Source organism: Sipha flava, unplaced genomic scaffold (genome assembly GCF_003268045.1).
Source record: "Sipha flava isolate LNK unplaced genomic scaffold, YSA_version1 86_pilon_pilon, whole genome shotgun sequence".
NCBI classification, from domain to species: Eukaryota; Metazoa; Arthropoda; class Insecta; order Hemiptera; family Aphididae; genus Sipha; species Sipha flava.
This window is the reverse complement of record NW_020273628.1, coordinates 901,912-916,626: the sequence shown is the minus strand read 5'-3', so window position 1 is coordinate 916,626 and position 14,715 is coordinate 901,912. Positions and strand designations below refer to the sequence as shown.

The 14,715-nt window shown below is 29.5% G+C and overlaps 2 protein-coding genes across 2 annotated transcripts; both read left to right on the top strand.

Moving 5' to 3' along the window:
- The first annotated feature begins 815 nt into the window (after positions 1-815).
- On the top strand, positions 816-3,587 carry LOC112693419 (eukaryotic translation initiation factor 4 gamma 3-like). The gene is made up of 10 exons (XM_025568478.1): positions 816-886; positions 961-1,105; positions 1,232-1,444; positions 1,557-1,619; positions 1,892-2,074; positions 2,155-2,292; positions 2,387-2,593; positions 2,720-2,796; positions 2,883-3,031; positions 3,147-3,587. Exons 1-9 carry the CDS (start codon positions 852-854, stop codon positions 2,983-2,985), a joined length of 1,164 nt encoding a protein of 387 aa, XP_025424263.1. The 5' UTR covers positions 816-851; the 3' UTR covers positions 2,986-3,031; positions 3,147-3,587.
- A 4,411-nt stretch (positions 3,588-7,998) lies between these two features.
- Positions 7,999-14,501, top strand: LOC112693412 (AFG3-like protein 2). Its single transcript, XM_025568467.1, has 12 exons — positions 7,999-8,208; positions 8,324-8,544; positions 10,488-10,625; positions 10,789-10,882; positions 10,948-11,249; positions 11,312-11,430; positions 11,498-11,773; positions 11,839-12,066; positions 12,131-12,357; positions 12,696-12,896; positions 12,986-13,180; positions 14,011-14,501. Exons 1-12 carry the CDS (start codon positions 8,122-8,124, stop codon positions 14,224-14,226), a joined length of 2,304 nt encoding a protein of 767 aa, XP_025424252.1. The 5' UTR covers positions 7,999-8,121; the 3' UTR covers positions 14,227-14,501.
- Positions 14,502-14,715: the final 214 nt, after the last annotated feature.

Here is a 14,715-nt window from a genome sequence, read left to right as displayed (position 1 = left end):
ATCAGAGAACGCGTGGGTTCCTTCGTGCCTGAGAGCGAAGGGCACGAACAACAGTCAACCGTTGAGCGATGAAGAATTACAGATAGAAGTAAATAATTGAGTAGTATTTCGTTCGATAGCGAAATCGCGTCGAGCGATATGCGAGATCCACTTCGGATTATGCTAAACATTTTATTTCTGTTGTGCGACTTTATACGAAAATAACCATAATTCGTTCTTTTTTTCTGCTCATCAAGGATGTTCGAAAGAAGTTCATGTCCATTCTTAATAAATTGTCACCGGATAACATGGTCCTGTTGACGGAATCTATTATGTGTTTGCCGATCGTAACGGAAAAGTGCAAAAACAAAGTCATAGAACTATTGTTTCAAAAAGTATGTCATAAAGTATACATGTCCATCTGTGCATAAGTAATTTACGATTTGTTTTTGAATATTTGCAACTCATTTAAACATTTGCCTATCTGCAGAGACGATTATTGTGTATATTTTTAACCATAAATACTTTTCAGGCTATAAACGAACCGAATTATACTCCGCAATACGCATACATATGCACGGCAATAGACAAGAAAGAAGTAAATCAGAACGGCACGAAGTCGAAAAATTCTTTCAAAAAATTATTGACAAAGTGCTGTCAAGAACGGTTAAATGAAATGCGCGTTCACGAAGAAACTTTGGCCAAAGAACTTCGAGCAATCGATGATTACCAAGATCAAGTAAACATCTCATTCAAATCTTTGATATAGCTTCCATTGACTATGACACCATCTCTCTTACACGTTATACAATAAGAATACAATTTTACAGGGTGTTAAGGATCAACTTAAATCTAAGTATGACCAAGAAGAAATGGCCTACAGGAAAAGATCTGTAGGAAATTGCAGGTACGAACATAGTGTACAAGAGTAAAATTAAATTAGTAATGTCGGCTGTAAACGATGTATTTTTTGATTTTCAGATACATGTGCGAACTTTATAAGGTGGGTATATTAATGAGTCAAACTCTGGAAACAAGTATAAAATACCTACTTAAAACGCCAAATGAAGAAACCCTTGAATGTGCATGTAATATACTAAAACATACTGGAAAAACAATAAGTCACGTAAGAAAATGTCGAGTTCTCATTATGGACTATACGATACTTTACTAATGCAATTTTTCGATCGTTGAAACGCGATCGAAATATCAAAATTCGTTGTAATGTTTATTGGTTGGATTATGATTACAGAAAACCACTTTTAATAAACTTCACGAGTACATGTCTGCAAAGTACAAGAATACAATTTCAATGAGAATACGATTCATGATACAGGATACGATAGAACTGAAGGACAATGATTGGGTACCAAGAAATATTCGTCCCAAACAGGAGGTATGCAACCCAAAGATATCATCGAAACCGGAAAAACTCTCAGCACCGGCACTGAATGTATTATCGACAGTAATATACATATATTTTTTTATTAATTCAACGAAAGTTATGATACTCGTAACATAGTTGAAATAATTTTGTTGTAAATTACGTGTTAACATTCTTATGTCATTTTTAATAGAAAAACACACCACGAAAACTGAACGACCAAATAAAAATTAAGCCGTCTAAGGAAATTCAAAAGGTTATAATATATTTTAAAATCAACGACAAACAATTTATTTTATTTTTTTCGACTAGTGAAATAAGTAGTTAAAAATGTTGCAAAATCGTACGAGAATGGATCTTTTTTTTTATTATATATTTATTTAAATTATTTCAACAAAATTATTGTTTTTACGATGATGTTTTTAAAAATTATTAGTTGAAGAATGAATTATGAAAATATTTAAAATATAATATAATGATATTTGAGCATTAAATATTTATTTAAATTCATTTGTTGTTTTTCTTCAGGTCGTTGTGATTCAAAATGATGAATTAGCAAATGCCACAGAAATAAGTGGTCCAAAACAGTCATTGTTACCTTCAAGTGATGTTGAAAATAATAACAAATCACTGGAATTGCCATGTATAGGCCTACTGCCCGAGAGCATAGAAGAATGCCATTCGCCGAACACTGAGGATATTGAAATAGAAGTAAATTTTATTCGACGAAACACGTTATATTTTGAATTAGAATTTTACGAGTGACTAAACGTATTTTGTCGTTCTTGCAGGAAATGCAGAAAAAATATCGATCGATTATTGACAATATAACTGCGGAAAATATTGTGCCGATGGCGAAAAAAATGATTTCGCTACCAATAAAAACAGACGGTTGTCTGAAAAACGTGGTTGAACTTTTATTTCAGAAGGTATACAAAAAAAAAAAAAAATAGAATTAAATTATGATACACATTGATATATGCTTTAATGGTGTGAATTATTTTATATTTTTAAATTTCTTAGGCTATGGACAAACCGGAATTAATCCCTCAATACGCGCATATTTGTTCGCTTATGAAAGACATGGTAGTGCATTCAAAAGACCGGAAATTCATTACTTCGTTTAGAACGCAGTTGATTACAGTGTGTCAAAACGAATTCGAGGCGATGTTCAACCGTAAACAAATGATAACCAAAGATCGCATCGAAATCGAATCCTGTAAAAATAAAGTATGAACGACTCTCAATAGCGCCGAATTTGTTTGATTTGACAAACAATAAAATTATCATATTTTTTTATTTTATTTTTTTTTTTTTGCGTAAATATCCTAATGCGATATGGTTGTAACGTTACAGAAAATGCGAAAAATACTCCAATCGTCATACGATCAAAAAGAATTGGACCACAGGAGTCGTGCGATTGCAAACTGCAGGTATACTCGCAACCGATAGTTTAACAATTTTATGATCGGAAGAGATGAAATAATAGGAGTAAAAAATGTTTATCCTTAACTTCCAGGCTCATATGCGAACTCTTAAAAGTGAACGTTTTAGTGCCTCCTGTACTAGAGATGTGCGTGGCAAAACTCGCGGAGAGCTCAAAAGAAACATCAATCGAATGAATGCGTGTGTATTATACCAGAGCACGCCGGAAACGCATTCAAAATTGTAAGATTTACCACCACTTCACTTTACTTCGATTATTTCAGCGCAAAATAGTGTTTTAAATACAAAGCATCTATCGCAAAACACGCGCGTTTAAATTATGAATTACAAATTGCAGAGCGGCGTGATTGAGAAACTATGCGAATACTCGATTACGCACAAGCCGAAATTGTCCTCGATGATGCAGTTGATGGTGATGGAAACGCTTCGGTTGAATATGTTATTCAAAAACTATGAAAAACCTAGTATTGGACGAAAGAGATGGAAATAATCTCATACAGTCGTCCGTCAAATGTGAAACTTGTCGGCCTAGTGAAAAAACAAACTTATTTTTTCTTAAAAATCCATCCTCTAAAATCCATATTTTTACACATTATGACTTTTACAAATATTTAATTACTAATGATCGAATTACTTTATAAATATTTTTTCAGTGTACCGTTCGCGATATAAGAAACCCTAGACGTCACAGTGCGGGTTTAAAATATGATGCTCTTATTGGTCGATTTCAAATTGCCGCGCTTTTATTATATGAATTATTATTATTGAGCTATCATCATAGATGAAATAAATAGGAAAAATTAAAGTAAATTAAATAATATTTGTATATCAAGTCATCAAATATGCATCTTAAAAATATCATAGATGAAATAAATAAGAATAATTGTCCAGATTAATGCTAGAGTATTCTATATTTATTTTATGATTTATATAATATCAGCATTATTTTACATGACCTCTTAAAATTATACCTACATTATCTTCAAGACTTACTTTGATTGGTAAACATAATCATTACATCATAACCAGTGGCAGTTACAATTTTTAGAATAAATCCAGTTTTCAGAAGTATGTGTTAAAAATATACAGTTTTATCATTATTTACCCATTAATTTATTTGTTCATTGATATAATTTAATTTTAAATTTTCAATAACTGAATAATTAATGTTTGTAACACTCTTAAATGAGGGTAATGTGATCTTAGGGTTTCTTAAAAAAATTTCCTAATTGTTTTGATTAATCTATTGTAATATTGTTCGTTTTTGTTAATAGTTAATAATACTTAATAGGTACAACTTACAATTTCAATATTTTATAATTAGAACTTGCATACAATTATTGTAAAATAATTTAAATACCTGTCCTATTTGGTATTAACATGAATTTTATATTATTTTAATCATTATTATTTATAATAATAATGTAAAATTTGTTAGTAATATTCAGTGATATTACTAACAAGTAATTATACTGTGGTTATTTCTACGTCTTAAAATTTGATATTCAAAATATCATTAAGAATGTATAAATATTAAGAATGGTAATAATAAATATCAGCAAATATAAATATACTTAATTATATATTTTACACACCTCACTGGATTATTTAATTGGCCCTGAACAATCCAATTAGTGGCACATTTTTCTTCGAATAAAGCAAAAAATATGTCAACATCATCTTCAATATATAAATTACAATGTATCACTTCGACATCATTCTAAATAGTAACTAATTCGCAACGCAATTCTCTATTACTTATTTCATCAATGATATTTTTAAGATTCATATTTGATGACTTGATGTGCAAATATTATTTAAAAAATAAGAAAAGTAAGTAACATTGTTTCTCCATATAATTATTAAGCGATAATCAATAATACCAATGATATTAACATGATGATTAAGTGATGATTATCACAAAATTAAACATAATAATAATATAATTAAAATATAGTTAATCAATAACGATTCATATATAAAAGTGTGGCAATTTGAAATCGACCAATAAGAGCGTCGTATTTTAATCCCGCACTGTGACGTCTTCGGTTTCTTATATCGCGTACCGTTCTGAATTTGTAACATACTGGTAGAAAAAATTATTCGGATGACAACCGGATTCGATTTTATAAGATAATATTCAGATTATTAACGAATAGAACAAGTTGGAAGTGGCCGAATATGTCGAATAAAACGTCCACTGTGTAAACTTTGATCGTATGAAGATATCAAGATATGGTCATCATCATTTTCACAGATAATAATACATAACAAGATATCCGTCTGATGGATGTCTGCTCGTGTTTAATTGTCTTTGCCCGTCTAATGTTTACTACAGCAAGTGCACGTTACATATATAGAATAAATTATGATGATTTTTATGCTCGATTTAATTTTTTATCATACCTTTTTTATGAAATTAATTGAAAATAATATTTCTGAGTGCATATTTATTTTTGCAGATTGTCCAATTACAATGAAATTATACGGATTTCAGATTTAGATTTTTGAAATGTTCGTAGTCTACAAAAGAAATATGTTTTTGATTCATATTTATTGAGCGAATTTCTAGCACCTTTATTTACAAACTTAGTCGAACTCAAACAACACAATTTAATTTACATAACATGAATTGACATCTCTATATGACGTTGTGCATTTTACGATAAAATAAAATAAAAAAAAGTATAATAAAAACACATTTGTTTTTGGTAGGTATTTATTTTTCAAATAATGTAAAACTGTGATGTGTATCATTAGTATTGTTTTTTAGCATTATGGACACACGAAAACTACTAAGAAGTTAGGCATAGGGTTGCATGAGACTTTTAAACCTTCGATAATTAAAAAGTTCAATTCATTTAATAACCTCACGTCATTTTTGTGTTTGTATCAAGAGGATAAATAATAATAATAATATACCTCTAATACATATTTATTTCACGTGTTGAGCAGAACACGTAAACAAACATACGCTTCGATCAGTATACCAATATTTTAATGTGCATCAAATTTTTTCAGGATATTCCTTTGATTTCATTGAATTCAGATATTCAATTTAGGTACTTGCTGATTATTGCTTCGATTTTATCAACATTTTTAGCAGTATAACACGTTTTTGGAATGTGTACTCATGCGCGTATTATTGCCATATCCATGTAATGCGCGTTAATTATTTGTCGGTGTCTTGTGCTCTCCGCCGCAGTGTGTTTCAACTAGAATGTGTGCCATGATCATGATTCCAATTTTATTTCGTTTATATTTTTTAGTTAAAAAAGTTTAAAAACTTGTGGCTTTTGACATCACTCGACATGCAACGCACTGATCGCCGCGATTATTGGACATTATAATTGAAACGTGAATGCAAATGAAAATAGTGAACAGTTAAAATATACACGCCTTCGTTTAGTACCAAATTTCTGAGTTTTAACATTTTACTCAACTATAAAAATCGATTAGTAGTTCTAGGACCGTTGTCATCGAGTGAGGGGAGGGGAAGGGGTAATAGGACGATTTTGATAATTGGAGATTTGTATTTTCACAGGATTTTCTTTGTAGCTAAAATAAAAGCTTTACTGGAAATTTGCAAAAATGTTTTATAAACGTTAGAAAGTGGATGTGGACGAATTTGTATATTTCAGCAAATTTCTATTAAAGAATAAATAGTACCGTAGTCATCCTATGAATATTAACCGTAGCAACTCGAAACATTTACCGAATACGTACAAATATATTTCAAAGACATTTCGTGGTCTTGAAATAGTTATTGACACTATTAACACTATAGTTAGTGAAATTCGTTCTGTTTATAGTTACTCGACAATTTTCTATTTTTCCAAATCTAGCATGCTTAATTTTCTATGTGCAAGAGTTAGGTCGTTTAAAGTTTGACGCCACATTAAAAATTGGGTTCCACCGCTCCACAAATCATCTCTAGAAAAATGAGCCAATCCGACCGATCTCTTCCATTCGAAATCGTTTTTTTTCGAGAACAATGATACATTGCAGCGGTTTCCAAACTTTCTTCTCCGTGGTGCCTTTTATTTTGAACCCAATTTAGTCATGGTGCCCGGCTGTGAATAACATGAAAGACAGAACAAAAAGGAAATAAAAAAAAAAATACTCATTGATAACCAATTTTATTAAAATTTAATTTAATTGTAAATTAATGTATTTTTAAACTTAAAAATAATAAATAAACAACAATTATTGTTATTATTATTATAATTATTACATACAAATATTATAAGGTTTAAATGAAAATGTCCGATTATATAACAGAAAATATTACATTATTTGCTATAAAGTTTTGACGAAAACAATAAGGAGAAAAAATTCTATACATTTTAAACTATTCGTTATGAACCGCAGACCGCGGTGTCCTATGAAAGTGCTCGTGGTTTGAACCGCTGGTATATTGGTTTCAAGTTCAAAAGATCATTACAGCGTTGTCATTGGCCCATCCCTGTACCGACCGCAGCGATCGCACAGACCCGACATTTTCGTGGCCTACTACCGTTGTTGGTGCGATCGGTGCCAACAGGGCTGACCGCGTGGACTAAATAAACCGATCTAATTCTGTTCAGGGGCCTATTTAAGAGGTGGTGCGGAGGGAGCGATCGCACCTCCCCTGAATATGTATTTAAACAATCGATTATACGAGTATGTGAGATACACATTATACATTTTTTTAATGTGGATCAAATTACGCGTTGCTGTGAATACTGAATTGTGATTTTAGTCGGGTCCATACTTAGTGAAAAATCAAATAAAACACAAGCGTAACTTTAAAAACACAAACAGGTGTTAAAAAACAACTTCTAAGTGGATCCGACATAAGATTAAAAAAAAAAAAAAAAAAAACACAAATATTAAGGATGCACCCGATTTAAATATTACTAAAATTTGGCTTGTACATTTTGAGCCTGAATTAGAAAAAAAATTTGAGTCCCCTCCCCTAGAAGTAAATCTTAACACGCTCCTGACTCTGTTGCTGGCCGAGCAGGGACCGCGCGTTTGAAAGTACGCCGCGACGGCTATCCAACGCTTATTGTTTTCCCCCGAGCCGCGACCGCCGCCCATTGCTGCAGTGACACCAACCGCGTGGTCGGCCGTCCGTCCGCTGGCACCATTGCGCGTTATCACCGGCCGTCGCGATCGGAGCACTGCGGGCAGAAAAATTCTGATAACGTTAATTTTCGTACATGAAATATACAATGCCAGACCAACCGTCCCGTCCGATTCGTTAAATTTCCGTCGTCGCATGTGCCGTTCGATTATTATTTAGTTGTAGTTAGATTAGGTTAGTGAACATGTCGCAGAGGTTTTTCGCGATATCGAAGAAGGTCGAAAGGCTGTTGATGAACGGTATCCGTACGGGCCGTTTGGACAACTTCGCCGTGAGTACAGAAATATATGTGTTTATAACAGCCGTCTCGGCACCGGGCGCGTCAGAAGTGTCGTTGAATACGCATCGAGTACCGTCGTCACCGAATGGTTTTGATTGTTTTACAGTTGAACCGTCAGTTGAGCTTGTTGAGCAGACGTCAGGTGTTGCCGAGTCTGGGCACGGTGCTCAAGGAATGGACCGCTTGGAACGAAAAACCACCGACGGGTTTCGAAAAATATTTTGACAAAGACAACAAATCCAAAAGCAAAAAGTCCGACAGCCCCCAGGGTATTCCCAATCCGTTTGATAATGCATTTAAGAAGAGAATAAACAGAATGTCTCAAGGGTACGTGTTACCATTACAATACCGTTTATATGCTTATCATTTAAAAGAAATTTTCAATGTATGTTTTTAAAATAAACTGAACTGCTATAAGACAAATATTTATATAGTACATAACGAATAACAACATGGTTTATTTAAAAATTTTGTTTCGATTATAGTCTTGTTAATTTTATATACGTTCATTCAGATTTATCAATTATATCACTTTATGAAGTCTAAAGATACATAAATAGATTTTTACTCTATGTGTTGATTGTTTATTGATAGGTTTACAATTTTAATTTTTTTATTTCTTACTGTTTCTATAATCGAAAACCAATGAAGTTATTACAATTTTTTTATATTAGATATTCAAATAATTTATTTAAGTTATTATCTATTGGATTCTAATGCCATGTAACCTTTATTATCTGTCATGTTTCGTTATATCTCAATTATATATTTTATTTTATAAATATATGTATATATTATTAATTTATAAATATGAATAATTAATTTGGATTTCTTATGATTTTACAACATGGTGCAATCCATTCTCTTAATAAATGGTAAAATGCCAACAATTCTTTCTTAGTAATTTTGATCCTTAAACTAAATACTTTAAAATTCATTAGTACCTAATACATAAGTACATATAGATACAGACTAAAAGACTAAACTTTCCAAAATGTAAAAACCTTACCCCCCCCTCCAATTAAATTTTTTTTTACAATTCTTAAAACTTGACTGGCAAAACAACATAAAACTTTAATATTTGTTGATTACTAATTTAATAGATTTTTTTTTCTTTTAAAAGTACATCAAAGTCACTTATTTTCAATGATATTTATAATATTAAATTTCTAATTTTTTTCTTTAATTAGCTGAGTTAAATTTACTTAATCAACAATTATATTAAATAAAATATTACTTTAAATTTTATAGAATTATGTTAATATTTATTACAGTTATTTTGTAATTCATTATTTTTTATACTATTAAACTGCTTATCTATATACTTAAAAAAATCAAAATTAGTGAAAACTCAAGAATTATTTTTCAAATCTTTTCTAAATTAAAATTTTTAGTATTATGGCTTTTATTATTTTTGCTTATTATAATTTACATTGATAATACAGTTGATTTTGAAAACTTAAATTATTTTCCTGTTCTTTAGAAATTCCTTTACACTTAATGCAATATTTGTCGCTATAAGTCAAATGTAAAAATAGATAACTCAAAGTAATTTGTAAAAAATATATCTTAAACTGTATCATTATAATAACTGTTTTACAATTATAAATGTACAAATGAGACTATCATTATTGTTGCCATATATCTTCTTTATGTAGCATGTACAATATGTATCTAGTTAGTTTTTTAAATGTAAATTGGTTACATTAACAATTACTAAAATAGTTTTAAATAAAAATTGTCTAAGGAAAAAAATATACTCATATAGAATGATCATTCCGACTATAAAGTTATTTTAGATTTTATACATTTACTGAAATAAATAAAACTGGAGTATTAAGACTTTATAAATGCAGTGCAACCGATTCCTGAGTCCGACTCAGATGAAAAAGAAGATGAATATTCAGTATTATTTTTACTTATCAACTCATATTTCAAGTTATTTTTCTAAATTGTTAGAATTATACATATGTTATATAATATTTTAATACATTTATTATTAATAAATATTTGGGAAATTAATTTCAAAATGTTATCTTCTTATTGTACTTTTAGTTAAATATACATAATAATAGCGAACTTGAGTTTGTTCTTATTTTTAAAAAAAAATGAGTTAAGTAATTTGAAAAATACCTATGTCAAATTAATTTTTACCCCCCCTTAAAGTTATTATTGAAGGATTATAAAAACCTTCATTATTTAATAATAATTATGTTTGAAATGTACTAAATAACTGTTTATTAATGAATTATTTTTCTTTGTTTTATTAGATCATCTGGATCTTCTGGTGATTCTGAAAAAGAAAAATGGCTTTTGTATGGTGTAGCTGGCGTACTTGGTTTAATCAGTATTATTGGCTACTATAATATGACCTACAAAGAAATAACTTGGAAAGATTTTGTTAATAAGTATGTATCTACTCATATTGTAATATATTTTATTTGGCATAAAATAATTACTATTTTATCTGAATTTGATTAAATTCTGTTAATTATTTTCTTAAGTTTTATAATTGTATATTAACTATACAATTTTGTATCTTAAACATATATGTTTATTTATTGATTTCAGCTATTTAAATAGACATGTGGTCGATAAATTAGAAGTTGTTAATAAGAAATGGGTGAGAGTTAACCTACAGCCAGGATCTTCCGTTGATGGAAATGTAAGAAAATATTCAACAAAAAAATAATTCTTTATTTATTCTTTATATGGAAAAAAATGTTATAGGCGACCCTGTGGTTTAACATTGGTAGTGTGGACTCTTTTGAAAGGAGTCTGGAAAACGCACAAATTGAATTAAATTTAGAACCATCTAATTTTATACCTGTTGTTTACAAAACTGAAATAGAAGCTAGTAGTTTTTCTGGATTCCTTCCGACTTTATTGTTTATCGGATTTTTATTATTTATGATGAGAAGATCAGCTGAAATGATGACTGGCCGTGGTAAGCGAGGAGGTGGGCTTTTTGGAGGGGTTATGGATTCAACAGCTAAACTTGTTGATCCAAAAGACATTGATGTCCGTTTCAAGTAAATCAATTATAATTATTATATTACAATAATCATAGTATTCAATTGACTAATTGATTTAGGGATGTAGCTGGTTGCGAAGAAGCCAAAATAGAAATCATGGAATTTGTAAATTTTTTGAAGAATCCACAACAATATTTAGATCTTGGAGCTAAAATTCCTAAAGGAGCTATGCTGACAGGTATATTTATCATAGATTAAAACAATGGTCAACTAAATATAATAATTGCTATTGAAACTATATTCAGGGCCTCCTGGTACTGGAAAAACATTACTCGCTAAAGCCACTGCTGGGGAAGCAGATGTACCTTTCTTATCTGTGTCTGGTTCAGAATTTTTGGAAATGTTTGTTGGTGTTGGCCCATCAAGAGTCAGAGATATGTTTACTATGGCTCGCAAACATGCTCCATGTATATTATTTATTGATGAAATTGACGCCGTTGGTAAAAAAAGAGGTGGTCGTAACATGGGAGGTCACTCCGAACAAGAAAACACTTTAAATCAATTGCTAGTAGAAATGGATGGTACATTATATTGAAATCATAATTTAGTAGTTGAATTAATGTGCATATATTTTTTTGTGCAACAGGGTTCAATACAACTACTAATGTAGTTGTTTTAGCAGCTACTAACAGAGTAGATGTTTTAGATTCGGCATTAATGCGTCCTGGACGTTTTGACCGACAAATATATGTTCCAGCTCCTGATATTAAGGGCCGTGCATCTATTTTTGGTGTGCATCTAAAACCATTAAAAACCGATTTAGATATTTTGAAGACTGCTAGAAAGTTAGCAGCTCGTACGCCAGGGTTTACAGGTATATTATGAATAAACAGAGATTATTTTTTAATACCAAATTTATTAATATTGGTTTTATTCAGGGGCGGATATTGCTAATGTATGTAATGAAGCAGCATTAATAGCAGCCAGAGATTTGGCAAGTAGTATTACAATAACTCATTTTGAACAAGCTATTGAGAGAGTAGTAGCTGGAATGGAAAAAAAGAGTAGAGTTCTGCAAGCAGAAGAAAAGAAAATAGTAGCTTACCATGAAGCTGGCCATGCTGTCTGCGGATGGTTCTTACAATATGCAGATCCATTGTTGAAAGTATTGTTGGAGATAATTTATTTACAATTAAAGTATAAAGGGCCATTGCATAAAGGTTGTTACTTATATTAAATAAGTAAAATCTTGTATTTTTTAATTAAAACTTGAAGCTTAAGATGCATATTACATTATATTTTAATATTAAATAATATTTTAAATTACAAGTTGTTTTATAAGAGGGAATATATTAATTTTTCTATATTATAATAAATTATAGTTTATTATACTTACTTAACATGATTTTGATGTTTATAAGCCCAAGATAACAAATATTTATATAAATTTTTTCTGTTATTGTATTTTAATTTGACTTCTTTTAATATTTATTCATTTAATAGGTTTCTATTATACCAAGAGGAAAAGGATTGGGTTATGCTCAATATTTACCTAAAGAACAATATTTATATTCCAAACGTCAGTTGTTTGACAGAATGTGTATGACTCTTGGTGGACGAGTTTCAGAACAAGTGTTTTTCAATGAAATCACAACTGGTGCCCAAGACGATTTGAAAAAAGTTACTGAAAATGCTTATGCACAGGTAAGAAATGATAGAACAATATCATAAGTATTATTAATATAATATGACATGGTCAATCTATAAAAATTTATAAAATGTTGATGTTTTAGGTCGCACATTTTGGTATGAATGAAAAAGTAGGTAATGTTAGCTTTGATTTACCTCAACCTGGAGAAATGACTTTTGAGAAACCATACTCTGAAACCACTGCTCATTTGATCGATACAGAAGTAAAATTACTGGTGACAAAAGCTTACGATCACACCATGGAACTAGTTAAAAAACATAAAAGTGATATTGAAAAGGTAATTACAATCATCTAATATTGTATTGATTTATTTTTTCTTTCAATGTTCAATATTTTGTTTATGTCAATTTACATATTACTGAAAGAAGAGTATACTTTATCTTACCATATACCTTTTTAAAATGTTTGCATTAGTTTTATTAATGGTTCTATTATTAATGTTTTAAATGATTATCCATTTTTTTTTATATTTTTCAAATTTTAATTTGATAATCACTAGTTACCTAAGATACCTCTTATTTGAATTATAATTTGAGAACCAAAGTTGTAAGCTTCCAAGTTATATATGTCATCATTTTAGTCCATCACTTATGACAAATAAAAATAAATATACATGCCCCAAGAAACCATTAGTTCTGTCTGTTTAAATATATTATAAAATAACTAAAATAGCATTCTATTAATTTTATTTTTGATATCTTAAATCTTGTGGTTTTAATACTTACTTTTGCATTTTTATTCGCCTTTAAAAAACATGTTGTTCTTTAATTCATTTTATATAATCAATCATTACTAAATTCTATAAATTTTAATATAGTATGGTGGGTCCATTCTATCAGAATTCAAATTGTATATTGTTATATTATAGGTGAAGTTGAAGTTATTTTATTTTAACAATTGAAGAATCTTCTTTTTATTTTTTAATTATATAATCTTACATGTTATGTATGTATGCTGTATGTGAATAATATTGGAAAATTATTTGAATTTAAATTTATTATATTTATTTTTTATTTATTATTAAATGTATTCAGTTCATATTAATTTTTGTATATAAAAATTATGTATGCTATCATTGATTTGTAATATTTATATTTTTATCTTCAGGTTGCTGAAAGATTATTAAAACAGGAAATCCTTAGTCGAGAAGATATGATTGATCTTTTAGGAGCTAGACCTTTTGTAGAGAAATCAACTTATGAAGAATTTGTTGAGGGAACTGGTTCAATGGACGAAGACACATCCTTGCCTAAGGGACTTCAAGATTGGAATAAAAGTAGTGAATCATCAGACAAAAAGACATCCAAGGATGCTGAGAAGTAGTTATTGATATATTACGTTTAATTTTAAACTTTCAATGTTAGTATTTAGTGAGAATAAATTTGATAAAAAGTAAATTTATTTTTTTAACATTAATTGTTCTTTTTATCATAATTTGTACGTTGCATTGTTGCTTGTAACTAATATTGTGACATTTTGTATATACTGATTTTGTGTCAGCTTCGAGAATGTTACTTCACTGATGAAAAGTATAATTTAGTTGGTTCACACCATATTATATTCGGTATGTTATAGAAAATATATTGGTATTTTAGATAGTGGTGTGTTATTCCTTAATTATTTTACTAAAAAAATGAATTGTCTTTTAATATTTAGCCCGTTTATTCGAAGTGCAATATCTATTTATAGTGTTTTTTAATGATATATACAAATTACTTACTTTTTTTTACATTTATATCATCATAAAGTTCAAAATATCTAAGATGAATATGGAACTATTCTATTTAATGGTTTACATAGTAGTAAGTTGTA